Below are 18871 nucleotides of genomic sequence, written 5' to 3' on the forward strand. Positions count from 1 at the left end.
AGATATGTTTAATAATAATAGTACTTTAAGGTTTAAGAATTTCTTCATTTTTTAATCTCATGGCATCCTCACAACAACTTATGAGGTACATAACATTATTATTTCCATGTTACAAATGAGGAAATTGAAGCTGAAAGGGGTTAAATGACATATGGAGTCATGTATATACAGGCGTACATATATGTGTACATGTGATTTTAGAGAAATATATGTATGTTTCATGTAGAATATATGGACAATCATGTATGAGTTCTTTCAGATGTGCATACTCATGTAGATATCTATCTGTTATACACAAAAGCAGCTTTCTATTCAGATGAGAGTGATGATTCTTATGTAAAGAGCCTAACTATACGCAGTAGCTTTCTCTGCCACAAATTCTCACAGTGGTAAGCATCTTAAAATATGGACAACAATACAAAATTGCATTCTCAGAGAAAGAATGATATGGTACTAGTAATGTGACACAGGTAGATTACTTATTTCAAGAATGTTTGTAAGAAATTACCCTAGATTTCTCTTTGACTAGTGCCTAGAGTTATGTGGGGTTGGACTCAAGAACAGTACTTTGTGTGAAATATTTTGACCACTGAATTTACTGAGTAGAGCAGTTGTGGTCTTGCATTGATATAGCATTAGTTGAATTCAATTGGATAAACATTTATTAAACATTTCTTATCAATAAGATGTTTTCCTCAGTGTTGGGGATATCAAGACAATAATTAAACAGTTTACCCTCAAGAAGCTTACAATACTGTAATATTGAATTTATTTTACAATATTGCCATCAATGAATTATCATTTTTACCAGTACTGTGTGGCAAGTGACAATAAGTTACAGATCAGTTGTCTGCATTGGTGAAGGAAGTTTCCAAACTGGGAGTTCCCCACATCTATTAAACTGCACATCATCTTCTAAAATTCCATGGGAAGAAATTTATTAACTCAATAAAATCATACCATTTTATGTTTAAAATATATCAGTACTTTTTCCAGAAACAAAATGTTTGAGATTCTACTTTTATTTCTTTGCTGAATGAAGTTTACTTAAAGGTCCTTTAAATTTTTTATCCAAGTTCCTTTCAAGTTATTCCTCTGAAGGTCAGATTGACAGTCTATGGAAAAGTTTTTATTCAATTGCAGGGCTGCTGAAACTTAGACTGTCCTTTTAGAATATTCAACAAATTGTTTAGCTAAATGAGCCATCTTTTCAGTATAATGAAGTACATAATCTAGCAATCATCCTAATGGGATTCATAATATCTCTTTAAAGTCATTTAGTAGCCTTCTAAAAATATTTGAAGGTGAAGATATTAAATAACCATCCATAATTTTGATGTTATTTCTGAAGAAAATACTCTGTTTATACTATGTCCTAGGTTGACAGTTTGTATCATGATGCAAATTAGACTGTTCCTTTTAACCAGGGCCTAAAGAAATCTGCCAGTGAATTGAGAGAATTCAACAAGAGACCTAAAAGAAAATGACCACAATCTTCCTAGCCCTTCAGTCATCTCTTGTTCCATTCTGATGGGAACTTGTGTCTGTGGGGGAACTCAGGGTATTTGTAACAGGAAGCCAAGTGCATTCCAATAGTTGGGTAGGCCTAGAAGGAGGGTGACCGTGGCTAAAACAGGAAGTGACAATTATATTCAATAAGAGTAGGACCAATCTAAATGGTGTGGACATGTGAAAATAAGATATTTCCAGTCTAAATTGCAAAGCTGTGCATGTGATGAAAAGCTTCATATTTGCATAAGAGAGCAATGTTGGCTATTGAATGACTCTCCTGAACGCAGATGTTCTAAGACAATAATGTGGTCTTTTGTGGCAAATTGTGCCATCCCTGTCCCTGAAAGTTATTTTTAAAAATACTTGCTTTTCTTCCTGTGATGATCTAAATGTATTCTTTTTGGAGAGCATGGCTCAATTTTGGATGTCCTCTATTGTGTAATTATTTTATATATCCTGATTGTGTACTTCGAAATTTACTTTTTTTAGATGTTGATTATCATGAATAACACCAGAACTAGGATCATTGAACTCACCCTAAAATTCCAAGACTGTAGGATGAGTTTGCTAGTGAAGGGGTTCGTAAGCTCATCTAGTCCATTCTCTTCACTGTATAGATGAGAAAAACTGAAGCTTAAGTTGTGAAGTGACTTGGTTCAAGGTCTTACAAATAATATTATTCTTCTAGTTCTAAATTCATATGATTCTAGGTAAAAGCATGAGGATTTGAACACAGGATATCTGACTTCATTTCTGGTGCTATCTATGATATTTAGCAAATAGTGGAGTGAAAGATTCCTAAGGTCCTTTTCAGCTCTGGAATTCCATAATTCTCTAAATTTTAATTTCTCAGAAGGAAATATTTCAATTGTATAATTATGTTAACTTGTGTATAAATGGACATTTGAAATATAATTACTAAACCAATTGTTATAATATGGAAAGGCTGTTATGATTAAATTATTTTTAAATTATAGGACTTAAATTATAGGACTATTTTAAACAGAAATCATGTTTGTTAAAAAAACTGACAAAGTTGGGGGGAAATATGCTAATATTTTTGTGTTTAATTTAAATTCACTTGCTTTTTATACAAAAGTATATGTTCGATAACAAGATGAGATGGTTACACAATCATAAATGCATGTCATAATGAATCCATTATTTAAGTGTGAATGTATAAAATTTTTCCATTTTAGTCACCAATCACAGATCTTTATAGCATAATTGTAGTGTTAGATATGAGTAGTCTTATGCTGCCATCTAGTGTGAAACACTTTCTGACTTTCAACACAGCCTCTTTTCCAGGATGAATGAGAAATGAAAGTTGTATTCCCTTCATTCTCAAAATTTCATTCTGATCCATATGACAAGACTCCAGAATGTGCAAATACTTAAGGATAAGCACTAAGAAAATACTTAAATATAAGCACCATTTAGAAAACTCTCTCTCTTTCTTTCTTTTCTTCTTTCTCTCTGTTTCTCTCTGTCTCTGTCCTTTCTCCCTCTCTCTTTCCCCATCTCTCCCTCACTCTCTCTCTCTCCCACCCCTGTCTCTCTCTCTGTATATTTTTGACTCCCTTTGTCTCAATTGCAGTTTGTCTGTCTTTATCACTGTTTCTCTGTCTTTCTGTGATTCTGTCTTTCTCCTCTTCTCTGTCTCTCCCTATCTTCCTCAGTCTGTCAGTCTCTGTCTCTGTTTCCATGTCTGTCTATGAGACAACAGTCTGAGATAACAGTCTCTGATAGACAAGGATATGACAGCCACATCTGTGTCAAAAAGCTGTTTCTATACAATGCCAAAACATCTACTTAGTTCAGTCAAAATGCAGTCAGTGTAGTAGAAAAGATCAAGCAAAGGGGGATTTTTGTATACTCACTGATGAATTAATTTGATGACTTTTTTTGCTTAAAAAAAGTTGGTTATTCAAGTATCTTTTTTAAAACCTTTTCTAAGTGTGTGTGTGTGTGGGGGGGGGAGGGTTAATCTTAGCCAAATAATTTATCCTAAGTAACTTGCTAGATGTACTTCCTTTAAAATGGATTCCAAATGTAGTTTACTCCCACCACTAAAATGGGAAATATTTTATTATCCACTAATTACAGGCTGATCTGTCTGGTAGACATTCCTTTACAACTCTCTAGAAACTTTGCAAAACTTTACCCCAAGATGCTGTCTTATATGTAGCTCAAACAAGATTCAGAAAGAAGTATTCTCCTATTTATCACCAATCAGTCAATAAACATTCTTTTTTTTTACAGAACTCCTAATTTTATTTTATTTTGACTTTTTTTATTTTTTAATGTTTTACAATCACTGCCATAAAATTAAGATTTTATCCCCCCATGCCTACCCCCCACTGCCCCCCTCCCTCCCCACGACAGCATACAATTCTGTATAGGTTCTACATATACTTTCCTATTGAGTATGTTTTCACTATAGTCATGCTATGTAGTTGAACTAAAATAAATGGAAGAAATCATATAACAAATCAAAACATGATACACAAAAACACACACACACACAAACATGATCTACTACATTCTGCGAATGACTTCCATATTTCTTTCTCTGAGTGTGGAAGGCATTTTGCCTTAGAAAACCACCATTGGGATTTTTTTTTTAATAAGTTCTTGCATTATTACGGAATTCCAAGTCTACCAGAAAACACTCTCCCACAATGTGGTCATTGCTGTGCACAAAGTTCTCCTGGTTCTGCTCCTTTCACTCAGCATCAGGTCATATAAGTCCTTCCAGGCCTCCCTGAAGTCTTCTTGATCATCATTTCTTATGGCACAATAGTACTCCATTACATTCATATACCATAATTTATTCAGCCACTCCCCAATTGATGGACATCCCCTTGACTTCCAGTTTTTGGCAACTACAAAGAGTGCTGCTATAAATACTTTTGTCCATAAACATTCTTTAAGTGTCTGCTATGTGCCAGGTGATGTGTTAAGAGCTAAGGAGCTAAGGATGCAAAGACAGGCAAAAGACAGTTTCTGCCCTCGAGGAGCTTCCATCTAATGAGGGAAACAATATAGAAATAAATATATACAAAGCAAGCTTCATAAAGGATAAATAGGAAATAATTAACAGAGAGAAGGCACTAGAATTAAGAGGGTTTGCAAAGGTTTCCTACAAAGGATGTGATTTCAGTTGGTCACCACTGTGGTCTGCTCCAACACATCAGGAAAACACCAGCTAATTTGTTATATTTATGTATCCATCCTGATTTATTGATTCATTAGTTGAATTTGGGCTGCTAAGTAGTACAGTGAATAGAATGCTGGGTCCCAAGTCAAGAGAGATGGCAGTTCAAATCCAACCTCAGACATTTACTAGCTGTGTGCCCCTGGATAAGTCACTCAACTCTTGGTTACCTCATTTTCTCCCAACTGTAAAATGGAATAATAATAACACCTACCTCCCATGGTTGTTGTGAGGATCAAATGAGGTAATAATTGTGAAGCTTTTTAGCAGACAGTAGGTGCTATATAAATGTTAATGATTATCATTGTCATTATTATTAATCCAAAGCATCTATAGACCCAACTGCTCAAAAGAGGGATATATGTGATTCTTTATGGATCCTAGATATTTAACAATGACTTTTTTATGTAGCACATCATAGTTTGTAAAGCTATTCCATTTGATCCTCTCAAAACTATAAGGTAAGGTGGGGCTAGAGGTAATTTTTTGTCCCAGTTTTAGATATAAGGAAGAACCCTTAGACCTAGAGAACTTAATTAATTTACTAATGATCACACAATTAGTAAGTATCAGATATAGGATTTGAACTTTGTAATTCCAAAGCCAGTTAACTATCAGGTTGTTTTTCCAAACCCTGATTTTAAAAATGTTGCTTAAATCAGATATATCATATTTGATACAAAGATTTTTCTTTTTCCTCTTCTTATATCATTTGCATTGATTTTGTTCATGCAAAAAAAATGTTTCTTTTGTTCAACTGTTGAGTAGTTAGATCTGTCAGTTTCTCTCTCTCTTTTTAATATTAAGTTGCATGATTATTTACTCATATTTTAAAACTGATTTTGATGTGTGGTTCTTGTCAAATATGAAAGTATTCCCTAAGTAATTTAGAATCTCAGTTTTACTAAGTACTGGGTTATACAGTTCATTTGGTTTGGAGTCTTTCTTATCTTTTCTAAGTGATGTTGTATACTGGAGTGAGGGACAAATTCAGAGACAAATAGCAGCCTTGTGGCTCTGACCCCAGGAGTGGAATATGGTCCCAGTTTCAACTTCTATCATACTCTGAAGCTTGAAGAGGAACAGCCAAGGCAGTAATCTCAGAAAAAGGGAAGCCTACAATTCTGTCACTCTGAAAGAACAGAGCTTTCCCGTCTTCTGATTGTGGTGGAGGTCTGCCACAGTCTATTTAAACCCCAACGGAGGAAAGCCCACAAGTCTGTTGCTCAGACTCAAACCTGGGTAAGCAATTTAAAGAATTCAGACCAGCTTTCAGTAATTGTATTAGACTATTTTGAGAAAACTGAAAGATTGTAGGTTTCCAGCCTGACAAGTCTCTGAGATCAAGGGAAAAAAAATATAATACTCAATAAACCAAGAAAGTAGCAACAAAATTGTCCAAGCATTACCTCTACAAGTACACACAACATGACCATAATATGATGTCAAAACTTAGGAAGTAGGCTGAAAGAATGAAAAAACAAACAAAATTAGAATCCAACCATAAAAAGCTATTGTGATGACAGAAATACTCAAGACCAAAACTGAGAAGAATGGAAATATTCCAATACACTCACAAACAAAGCCTCAAAGAAAAGCACATCTTGAACACACATTCAATTTCATCTCTTCCTGGAAGAAATGAAGCAAGAGTTTAAAAGGGGTTTTAAAATGTTTACATAAGTGAAATGAAAGCAATGTAGAAAAAATGGGAAAGAAATGAAATTTATAAAAAAAAAATTGGAAAAAGGAATTAACAGTTTGGCACAAGGGGAAGGAATCCTTGCCTATGTAACATACACCAAGAACATTAGAATAGGCCAAATAGAAATTAATGACTTCATGAAACAAAGAGAAATAACTCAATAAAATCAAAGGTCTGAAAAATAAAAGAAAATGTGCAGTGTTTCATAGCAAAATTAACTGACCTGAAAAACAGAGGAGAAAATTTTAAAGCTCATTTGGCTATCTAAAAACAATGACCAAAAGAGTCTAGACTTCTAGAACCAGAAAGGAACATCGAAATAGAAAGAATGCACTAGTCTCTTTCTGAAGGAAACTGTAAAACAACTCCAAAGAAAATTATAGTCAAAATTTGTAGCTTCTAGGTCAAAAAAAAATTACTATAGCCAAACAGGAATAAAATCACAAAGGAGCCACAGCAAATTCACACATTATTTAAAAACTAACCACTCTATAGGTCCAGAGAACTCAGAATGCAATCAGAAGGTAAAAGATATAAGTTTACAATAATAACAACAAAAATCTTAAACAGCAGAGTATAATCCTAAAGGGGAAAAAATAGATCTTTAATGAAAGAGAGGACTTCTGAAGAGTTCTGATTGCAAGGTTAAAATTAAATGGCAACTTTGAAATGCAAAAACAGAAGTCAAGAGAAACATAACATGGCAAACATTAATAAAAAATCTTAAGGGACCAAAAAGGGATAAACAACTTATATATTTATATGGAGAAAAGTTGTGTCCTCTTTAAACCTTGTAACAATCAGAAGTCATAGAGGGAGTCTAATTAGACAGAAGGCCTCTACATTAAAAGATTGGGAATATGATATTCTGAAAGGCAAAAGAGTTTGGACTACAACCAATGATCAATTGCCCAACAAAATTAAGCATAATATTTCTGGCAAGAAAATGGACATTCATTTGAAATGAGGGATTTCTAGACCTTCCTGATGGAAAGGCCAGAGCTCAATAAAAAATTTGACCTTCAAACATAAGTCTTAAGAGAGGCATAAAAAGGTAAACAAGGGGAAAAATTTGTTATTCAATATTGGCAAACTGTTTACATCCCTATATGCAAAGATGATACTTGTTAATCTTGAGAACTGCACACATTTTATGATATTTAAAAGGGATATACATAGAGGGAGTGGGTATAAATTAAATGATGTGATGATTAAAATATGATTTAAGGGTGCAAAGGGATTGTAATAGTAGATGTGAAGAGGAAGAGACAGAAAAAGGTAAATTACATCACAGGAAGAGGAACAAAAACATTACACTACATGGAAAGAAGGGAGGGAGATGAGCATCATTTGAGATTTTTGCTCGTCTGATTTAGTTCAAGGAGGGAACAACACACTCAGTTAAGCACAGAAATCTGACTAACTCTATAGGCAGTAGGAGGGAAAAGGGAGGGACAACTAAAAGGTAGGGAAGAAGTAGTAAGGGAAAAGGGGAGTAAAAGGGAGAGGGGCTGAAAAAAGGGAGGGAAGAATGAGGGAGATGGTCAAAAATTAAAGGTATTGTGAAAGGTAACGGAGAAAGGAGAACTAAAAACATAAACAGGGAGAAGTAAGATGGAGGGGAAGACAGGTGGTAATCATAACAGTGAATGTGAATGGGATGAACTCTCTCATGAAATGGAGGCAAACAGCTGAATGGATTAAAAAATATAATCCAACAATATGTTGTTTACAAGAAACACAATTAAACAGGAAGAAACACGCAGGGTAAAGGTAAAAGGTTGGAGCAGAATATATTGTACTTCAGCTGATGCAAAAAAAGCAGGGGTAGCAATCCAAATCTCAGACAAAGCCAAAGCAGAAATAGATTTAATCAAAAGAGATAAGGAAGGAAACTATATCTTGATACAAGGCACCATAGACAATGAAGCAATATCATTACTAACATATTTGCTCCAAGTGGCATAACATCCAGATTCTCAGAGAAGAAGTTAAGGGAGTTACAGGAAGAAATAGACAGAAAAACTATACTAGTGGGAGACTTCAACCTCCCCCTCTCTGATAAATCTAACCTCAAAATAAACAAAAAAAAAGTAAAGGAGAGGTTATGTTTGTTTTGTTTTGTTATCATGGTTTCTCCTATTCATTTTAATTCTTCTATGCAACATGACTAAGGTGAAAATGTATTTATAAGAAGGTATGAGTAGAACCAATATGAGGTTACATGCCGTCTTGGGGAGGGAGCTGGGATGGACAGGGAAATGTGGGGAAGGGAGGGCAGAAAATCTAAGATATATGGAAGTGATTGTAGGAAACTGAAAACAAATAGATTAGTTAATTAAAAAAAAGAAAAAAAGAACAAATTTCCTATCCATAACTGTGAAAGGTATATGACCAATATAATCTACATTCTTCATAATGTGTCTTTAATATTAAAATCATGAAATTTTTAAATGTAAAAATATTAAAACTCATGAAGAATATATTATAGAATATGGTAAAAGCGGTTAAGTTAAGCCAAATGTCTTCTAAATGACTTTCCAATTTTCCTGGCAGTTTTTTTCCCAAATGGGGATGATTTATTTTTTCCAGTTTATTGAATACAGTATTTTTAAGTCCTATTGTTTCTAACTCTTCTTAGTCTAGTTCTTTCAATGATCTTCATTTTTTAAACCAATGCTGTATGGTTTTGATGACTTCTCACTTTATAAAATATTTTAAGGTCTGAGAGTGATATTATATAACTTCTATTTTCCAAAAAATGAATCTCATTGATTTCTATAAAATATCCTTCTGATAACCCAGTTTATGTCATTACTAGTATAAATTATAGTTTCACACTATTGCCATTTTTATTATATTGGTTTGGCCTAAACATGAACAGTGATTACTCTTCCAATTATTTAAGATTTTCTTTATTTCTTAATTAAATGTGTTCAAGTATTTTTTGTACTTTGACAGAGTGAAACCAAGGTATTTTACAAATTTTCTTGCTATTTGTAATGGGACTTATCTCTTATTGCATCTTGGATATTGAAATTACATGGGAATGTTGTTCATTTTTGAGAGTTAATTTTGTAGCTGGCCACTTTGTTAAATCTATTGTCTTAATTAGTATCTTTGGTGACACTAGGTACTAGGATTTGCTAAATAAACCATTATGTTATAGGCAAATAGAGATAGTTTTCTCTCCTCTGCCTATCTTCGTGTCCTTCTTTCTTACGTCTTATTGATGTTTTTTGCATTCTAGGACTTCATCAAATAATAGTGGAGAGAGTGTTTATTCTTGCTTTATTATTTACTGGGACAGGCTCATGTATATCTTGAATTTTGCTTTTGGTTTTAGATAGGTACTTTTAAAGGTATTAATAAAAGGTTCCTGTATGACTATACTTTCTATGGTTTAATACATTGGCATATGTGAATGAGTATTTTTACCTTGTCAGAGGTTTTTCCCATATTTATGAACAAATCCATATGATGTTAAATTTTTAAATGCAGTTAATTATGTGATTTTTCTAATGTTGAACCATTTTCTCCCCCTTTTCTCAAATACCTCTTTTTTTCTTAATCTCTTTGATCTTACTCTAATACTCCAGTGGATCTATTATTTAATTGAATTATTTATCATCTAATGTTGCAGATTATAACCAAGCTATGGTTCATCAGTCTGGCTTTCCCTTATCTACAACCTCCCATAAATTCACTATATTGATGTATACCTACAAGGTTGAATTTCTTTTCCCAAATTCACTTTATATTACATGGAAACCAACAGGGCATATGGATTGCCTTTGATTGTCCATCTTTTTACTAAGAAGACAAATAGGATGGTATCAAGGCTCAAGATTAAATTATATGAGGGTAAGTTAAAGGAATTGGAAATGTTTAGCTTAGAGAAGAGGTGACTCTGGGTATGGAGAGGGGACATAATAATTGTCTTAATTTGCTTGAAGGACTCTCCTTTAAAAGAGAGATTAGACCCTTCCTACATCATATTGGTCTGATCAGCCACAGTCAGACACACTGAAATTTCATTTTATCATGGTGATGTCAGTTTTATCCTCTTCGAAAATGAAAGATAACAACCAACCCACTTGGCTCCTAATGGCACAAGTGGGAACAACGAATTAATTTTGCTAGGATGCAAATTTGAGGTTGTAAATGGGACAACTTTCTCACAATTAAAGTTATCAAAAAAGTGAAATGGGCTACTTTAGATAATAGATTCACTTTCACTAAGGCTACTTAAGCAAGGTTAGATTAGAATGTGTCCAATGTATTATATAGAATACTTATACTTAGATTTGAATTTGTCTAGGTTATCTCTCATGTATCTTTCAAATCTAAGATTGGTATTTTGCATTGTGTTCAGTTTGGGTTGTAACATTTTAAGAAGAGCATTGACAAATCAGATAGTATCCAGTGGAAATGACTAGGGTAGTGAGGGGACTGGAAAAGTGAAGGGATCATTTTAAAAAGTGAAATGTTGACTTGCAGAATACTTCAGGGGATATATTTAAATTAGTTAATGGAGTGGTATATAATAGTATCTTATTTCATTCCAACCTTATCTACCCAATCTACTTCCTACTGGACCTAAAACAAAATTGTTATTCTTCTTCTAGCAACAATATTCATTGCTTTTGATATTGGTGTTTTGGTGTTTTGATATTGGTTTCTGAGTATTGTGAAGCCTCACAGATCTATTTCCCACTCTGAATTTGGGTATGTTTCCCCCTAGTTGGGAAGTCATGTGAGTTTTGTTTATTTTGCCATCATAAGAAGAATCTATGAGGTATTGTTTCTGTTTGATATCTTATAGATAAAAGATATGTTTTCTGTTATAGGGAGAAATAGTCTTTTACCTCTACATCAGTAATCCTATCCATCAAGTTATTTGAATTTAAAATTAGGCATACAATCTTTCCAATTTCATGAAAAATAAGCCATAGTGAAACTCTTTTATTAGAGTTGTTTCTCCTTTTTCATTGTATCAAAGACTACATTTATAAAAGAATATACAGATCCCATTTTTATTGGAAATTCAATATTCTGTTCAGTCTTTTCTTCATTTTGACTCCTTTTGCAGGCCTTCTCGATGCCTGTTGTAGGAAATGTATAATTATGAATGCTAGACACCTGCAAGCTACAATTGATCGGGCAATGATGCAAGCATTTTGGTTTCTGTCCAAATTTATGTTGCTTTGCACCATCCTGCAAACTGTCAGGTTTATTAGCTGGTAAAAAAAAAAAAAAGCTTTAGGTCTTATTAGTTCTTTTGAATCTTTCATACTTCTTTTGTCAGATAAATTCCTTTGACTTTTTTAAAAATAGTTGCTTTTAATCAAATTATTTTTTCCCATGAGCTCATATGTGATCTCTATTTTTGTTTCATGTTGCATGAAGAATTAAAACAAATGGGAGAAACCATGAGAAAAAACCAAACCAAACCAAACATAACACAAGAGAAAATATTCTCCTTCATTCTGTGTACAAATTCCACAGTACTTTCTCTGGCTGTGGGTGGCATATTGCCTTAAGAGTCCTTTGGGAATGCTTTAGGTCCTTGCATTGCTAGGAAGAGCTAAGTCTATCAGAAACAGTCCTTGCACACTGTGGCTGTTACTGTTTATAATGTTTTTCTAGTTCGGCTCATTTCACTCAGCATATAAGTCTTTCCTGGTTTTTCCCAAGTCTGATGATTCATCATTTCTTATAGCATAGTAGTATTCCATTACATTCATACACCACAACTTGTTCATTCATTCCCTAATTGGTGAACAGTCCCTCGATTTCCAGTTCTTGGCCACCACAAAAAGGGCTGCTGTAAATATTTTTGTACATGTGGGACCTTTGTCCATTTTTATGATCTCTTTGGGGTACAGCCCTAAAAGCAATAATGCTGGTCAAGAAACTAACTCTTGATTTAATGGGAATACATAATAAAAGACGCTGTTTATTTTTCTAACTCCCACACTGGGAGAATTGATCTGAGGGAAATACATGTTTAACTATCCACCACTCCAACCATGTCTAAGCAAAGTAGAATTTGGGTCTACAGTTTAGAGTCATTGTGATATTCACTGTATTATTTTTTGAGGTTCCTATGTATGATACATTCCAAATTCCTATACATTTAGGATAACTGATTCTCTAGAACCAGTAGTAGAAATTAGAAAAATTAAATTAATAATACTCTCAAACCCATTATATTCATTGCATCAGAATCTTGTAAATGCCCCTTTATTTAATTAAATTGAGTAACTGTCAGAGTTATAGCATAATTAATTATATCTAAATGGAGGAGGGGTATCATTATCCTTTATAATGAACTGTATAAAATTTAATTTGAAATGTTAGAAAACATTTTACTTGAATACAAGTACATGTGAAAAGAAATAAAAGAAGATTTCATTTGGGAGCAAGAAAAAACTGGGTGAATAAGGGAACTTTTTTGTTTTATTTGAGGATTTGTATCTCAGCTGCAAAGTTTTAAGATTTATTGATTTATTTTTATTATGGACTAAACAGAAAAGAATCACAGGGTAAACTGTTTACAGATTAATATATTTTATTTCTTACATGTAAATAAAAGATTGTCACATTTTATTTAATGGAAGAGGTAAATGTGAAACACACAAATCAACATCTAGTTTAAATGCCATAAGTTTTAGTAATTCACAGTTAAATTTAATTAGATAATATAAAATGAAACAGAACAACTAAACAATTTTAGAAAAATACTAGAATAAAAACACCGTGGTAGAAATCTGAATGTAATGAATCATTACAGTGTACATATATTTATGTATATAGCATACACATGTACAAAGATCTTGAGTAGGCTTCAGTTCAACACCCTCACTAAGAAACTGAGGCTCATAGAGACAAATTGACTAGCCCAAGGTCTCAAAGTCATTGTCAGAGGCATCATTTAAACCCAGGTTTGTTGATTCTAGAAATAGAATTCTGGACCACACTACTTTCTCACCTGATATGGTTAAAGATCAATTAATTGGTGAAATTATGAAGCACAATTAGTGAAGGATAATATGTTTTTCATTTCTATTTTTCTATTTTATAGGCCAGTCATTTGTTTTATCTAAATGTTTTTTAACTATAGTCATTAATTCGTAAGTGGCAATGTGTTCAAATTTTGCCTTGAGTTCAAACTTCAAACGTTTCTAATTGTTCCAAAGAAATCTAGGCTAACAATCATTTTATGTGCAGATGTTTTTTAAATGAAGGAATGGTGTTTTAGTCACACAAATGAATTCTCTTTTGCCACTGAAATGTAAGCAAAACTTTGATTAATTTAAAAAATATCTACATGGAAATTACTGCTTTTGACACTGCATATGATACAAAAAAGTATCAATTCCAATTTCACCTTCTCTTTCTCCTCTTACAAGTGTATATCTATGAAATATGTGTGTACATTATTCTAAGATATGAGCATTATGGATGATTAGTGCTATATGAATGAGGTAAAAAAAAAAAACCATGCAAAAAGGCTCAGGGGAGATGAGACCTGAGCTGGGCCTAAAAGGATAGCAATGCTTCTAGTAAATACAAAGGAAAGGAGAGAGTATTCTGGATTAGGGAAATTATGTGACCAAAAGTAGAGAAAAATGAACAGTCAAACTTTATTTTAGAGTTGTCTAGAGCAGGTGTACTTGTTTATATTTTAACTGGAGTTGATGATTCACGTAGAGAGGAGTAAGAAAAAAAAGTTAGAAAAAAATGGCTTGAACTAAGCTGTGGAGGATTTAGGATACTGGACCTTTTTCCTCTGAGATGTGCAATTCATTGAAAAATTTTGGGTAGAGGAGTAGTATAGTGAAAATAGCATTTTAGAAATATCTTTGCAGTAGTAGTGTGCAACGTGTATTAGAGATAGCCTAATCAAGGAGATTAATTCTGAGGCTACCAGAGGAAGAATGAGATGACATGGGCATGAATAAACTTTCAATGAGATTACAAAGGAAAAGACAGATACAAAAGACATTACAAATGAAAAAGAGGCAAAAATAGGTGATCGGTTTAGTACAAAGGAAGAAAAAGCAATGGTTGACTGGTGATTTAAGCCTAGATAACTGTAAGAATGCTTCATAATGAGCGTGGAGGAAATTAAAATGTAGAATTATTTTGGAGGAAAATGAGAATATTTGTTGCGAAAATGTTCAGTGTGATAAAAATAATACAACCCAAAATATCTGACTGGAAAATTTCAGTGAAGAACAGGGAAGAAAAGGGAAAGGATGTTTATTTCAAAGTCATTTTTACAGAGGCAGAGTTGTGAGAGTGAAAGATGAGATATAGGAAATTGTTAAATTTGTTATTTAGTGTTGCTATCTTTTAGCTGCAATATATATGTTATTATACATAATGTAAGCAAAATGAAATATTTTTGCATGACCTATAGGACTCAGTGAATGAATGTCAACAGGGACATGAAATGTTGATGGTGTAAATAAAATTGAATTACATAGAACCAAAGAATTAAAATATAAATATAACATTTTCTTAACTTCAATAATCCTTCACTCTTTCAGCAAATATCTGATTTTTCCTATGATTATGTTGGCATGGAGAATGCAGTCAACTATTTTGATTGACTTGTTCTGTTTGGTGAATTCATGTGGGTTTGAATATTAAATAAAATGTTCAGATTAGTTCTGTGCCTTGACACAGGTTCAATAAAGATACTTTTGTATCTTGATTCTTTTTTAAAAATTGAATTAAAATTGAAAAATACACAAGTACAGTTGGCAAAATCTATCACCACTGGCTCTGTTCAAATGTACAAGACAGTTGGAAAACCCTTTAAGGGTAAAGAATAAAAGGCAATTGTTTGATAGAAAAATTTAGATGTCAAGGAAGCTTAATTTGCATTGCTTGATCTCAGAATCCTTAACCACATTAATTTGCTAATGATTTGTGAATTAGTAAAAACAAAAAATACATAAGCAAGAAGAATAGGGTAGGAAAAGTGAAATTACAATGGGATGAAACTTGGTTAATTAGCTCCTGAATTAGCTTAATTGATCAAATAGGAAAGAGGAAATGTCAAATTAATGAAAAATAAGGTTACACTATTCCTAGATAAACAATATATATTTCACAGTCATTTACTGAGATATGATTAAAAAACAAATTTCAAGACTAATCAAGGAATTCATTCTTTATGTAATTTGTTTGCCTAATTGGACATCTATTCTACAATTTGCAAGCAAAATCTCAGATGGTGGGTTGTCTTGAATTTCAGGTTATTTTGTAAGGAAGCTATATCTTTTCAACAATGATTTCTTCATATATTATCCTCATTGGTTTCTTTCTTTTTCTCTTGGTTTTGATTAATCCACTTTTAGGTCGTCTACTGAAACCTATATGAAGGACAAAAGTAAATAGTATTGGTTATATAAGGCATATCAACTTTAAGTTAAAATATTTTTTAAAAACTATATGTCAAAAGTTGAATTACCAATAATCATCTATAATAATTATGTATTATTAATTATATAAATAATAATTATTATTGGAGAGATGGATAGCTGGATTCTGAAAGAGCTGTTACTACCACTTGTTTCTATATATGGATAAAAAAGACTTCAGTCATTGTTCTAAATTAAATTAAAATAATATTTTATAGAGATGATGGAAAGTTCTACCGACTTTTATACTTTCTTCTTCTCCAGAGAGAAATTAATGCATATTTTGTGAAAATTTAAGAAAGAGAAAATAACCTTTGGTATATTCATTAGAACCTGAGTTTTTAAAAACCATAAACTATTAGAAAACCATTAAAAAAACTGATTATCATGTGCAAGCTCCATGTTTCCCTACATATATTTATACAATATATATTGGACAATTATTCCAGTTAGTTATGATGGATATTTCCTTAGACAGGAATAGAATGGAAAGTAGCTTTTTTAAAGAATAAAACTTATACTTTTTATTTAGTTTGTCTATTTATGTAAAACATAAAAAAATGTAGTTCTTTTCAGTTTTCTCATTTAAAATCTGCTTATAACATATGCACAATTCTTTGGACATTTGCGATTTATTTTAGAGAAAGATTTTCATACCTTTCCTACAAGTTCTGAGACATGATTTTTTAGAAGTGAAGTTGTTTTCATTCCCACCACATCCACTGTAGTTAAAAGGACGACATTTTCCAATAGCAGAATTAAAATAAAATCTTTTCTCATTGGCCCTGCAAAGTCCTCTATCTGCAGGAGTCAGACACCAAGAGGGGCCATAGAATTCTAAGAGTATTAAACAAAATGGTTAGAATGATATAACATGTAATCATGCTCATATCTTCCTATTACAATAAACTGATTTAAAGATCAATTTGCTTATAGACTTTCTTATAGAGGGTCTATGAATAACCTAAAAAGAATTATTTACAATTGAGAGATGAATTGCATTTTAGCACATTAAAAAAAGGCTTCAAACTGAAGTGTTCTATAAAACAAGGCTTTCCATTTTAAGAAAACACAATAGAAATTAAATTTATAAAATATAGTGCTATGATTATAATTCATAGACAAAAAAACTGGTCAATATTAACCCAAGCTGCCACTAAAATTATTTATTAATGGTCACACAACAAAATGTGAGAAGTTACTGAAAAATCATTATCCCTGTTCTTTCTCATTCACAAAAACATTAGTTCACATACAAAACTGAAATGATTTCCTAATGTTCAAAATAGGAAAAGAGAATAATGACTAAAATCTATATTCATGGTATGCCACAAACATTTCAATATGTTTAAGAAAATTCTGAATGGTGCATGAGAATTACGAAAATAAGCAAGGAATAATATGCAGTGAGGTTTGCCTTTTCAGTCTTCAAAACAGAACATGATGAAAAGATTATTGGTCTTGTTGGCAGTATTTTCACATAAAGCAGGAAGACACTGAAGTCTCAAGTCTGGATAATGGTTAGATGCTTGGCAGAAGAGAAGGTAATGCCAAAGCTGCTGCCATCAGTACTCCTGGGTCTCCAAAACGACATTGAACTTCTTCAGAATCAGAAAAGAAAATGCATCAAAAGGTAAAACAGACACCATTACTCCATGAATAGGGGCATGAGTCTCAGTTTAATGAGAGCAGTTAAATCCCTTGAAAAAGTCTTTCCCTGAGAAGGAAAGTGAAGAATTCTTGCTCTGAAGAGAGGGAAAATGTCCATCAAAAGTGAAGGAAACAAGCTGCATAGGAAGATGGAGAAATTTCCGAGGTCTCCCCATGGGTGAGCTACTGTATAGCAAATGCAAATGAAGAGGGTTTGTCAAGTTGTCCATAATAATGGGACATAGAACTTGAGGGTCCAATAGCCAAAGAGGTTCAGAAAGCAAGAGGCTGCCTGATGCGGAGAAAACCCCAGGGGATTAGGCTGTAAGAGAAAAGAAAAAAAATGAGACAATTCTGAAATTGACTTGCAAATGTTTCCCAATCTTCCTTTTATAACAATCTATAGAGTTTTTAATAGTAATAATAATGGGAATAATTTTGATATAGCTTAAAGATATGCAAAATATTTACTTACAAAACACAATACACATCCAGTGTCCAAAAATCTTAGTAAAGTTTTAAGCTATTACAGCATTAAGACCTTGGGACACCTTGTATAACTCACTTGATCCTCAAAACAACACTATGAGGTATGTGATATCCTCTATCCCCACTTCATAGGTGAGAAAAACAAAGTTCAGAAATTTTAGTCAAGTTGACCAATTACACAGCTCATAAATATCCGACACACAGTATAGGATCGTGTGTTCTCCAAGTATAGCACTTTACTATTATGCTGAACCTCATCCAACTACCTTTTAGTACATTTTTACTCTGAAATATATTGATATGAAATGCTAGATGTTCTGATATAAAACCTATTTTATTATATATTCCTATGCTTTTCTGGGAAATTTTAAATAAAAAAGAAGAAAATTATTCTCTGGGCAGAAATAGCAAATTACTATTACATTTGACCAAAGTCATTTAATTTAAATATGGAAGGAATTTCAAGTTATATTTTACATCTTTAGAATGTGAGCTTAAAAGGCACTCCTGAGTTTAATTAAGAAACAATCTGAGACTGTACATTTCCATTTGCATCTCTTTATATTGGGAAACAGGAAGATAGTAAATTGTAAGAAAAGTCTGGGGATTTTTTTGGCAGCATAAATTTCTAATTAAAATAAATATACTTATGGATCTACTTCCTAAGTTATTTGTCATCTCTTATCTATAAGATCAACACTATGCTTCAAGTATCTGTGATTGCATTGGTATATACATTCCTTCCACTAATGTGGGTCACAATCTGTCCATACCTTAATGAGTTCTGTGATGAGCTGTTGTGGGATAAAAAGTAATCACCAATATGAACTCGGCTGGGTTTGGTCTTAAAGACATGGAATA

General features: G+C 32.6%; 1 protein-coding gene across 4 annotated transcripts in view; it reads right to left on the reverse strand.

The window, feature by feature from the left end:
* Positions 1-15056: 15056 nt before the first annotated feature.
* The window catches only part of TFPI (tissue factor pathway inhibitor), a 118341-nt gene continuing 114526 nt past the window's right edge, over positions 15057-18871 (reverse strand). For 3 of the 4 annotated variants that reach the window (XM_072612604.1, XM_072612607.1, XM_072612605.1), the window contains 2 exons: positions 16529-16708; positions 15057-15823 (listed from right to left, as the gene is read on the reverse strand). In XM_072612604.1, coding sequence (XP_072468705.1) covers positions 15723-15823; positions 16529-16708 — 281 coding nt within the window. In that variant the 3' untranslated portion in view covers positions 15057-15722. Of the gene's footprint in view, positions 15824-16528; positions 16709-17702; positions 17844-18871 lie in introns of those variants that run through there. The other variant, XM_072612608.1, reaches the window with a different exon arrangement.

Source organism: Notamacropus eugenii, chromosome 5 (assembly GCF_028372415.1).
Source record: "Notamacropus eugenii isolate mMacEug1 chromosome 5, mMacEug1.pri_v2, whole genome shotgun sequence".
Taxonomy (NCBI): Eukaryota; Metazoa; Chordata; class Mammalia; order Diprotodontia; family Macropodidae; genus Notamacropus; species Notamacropus eugenii.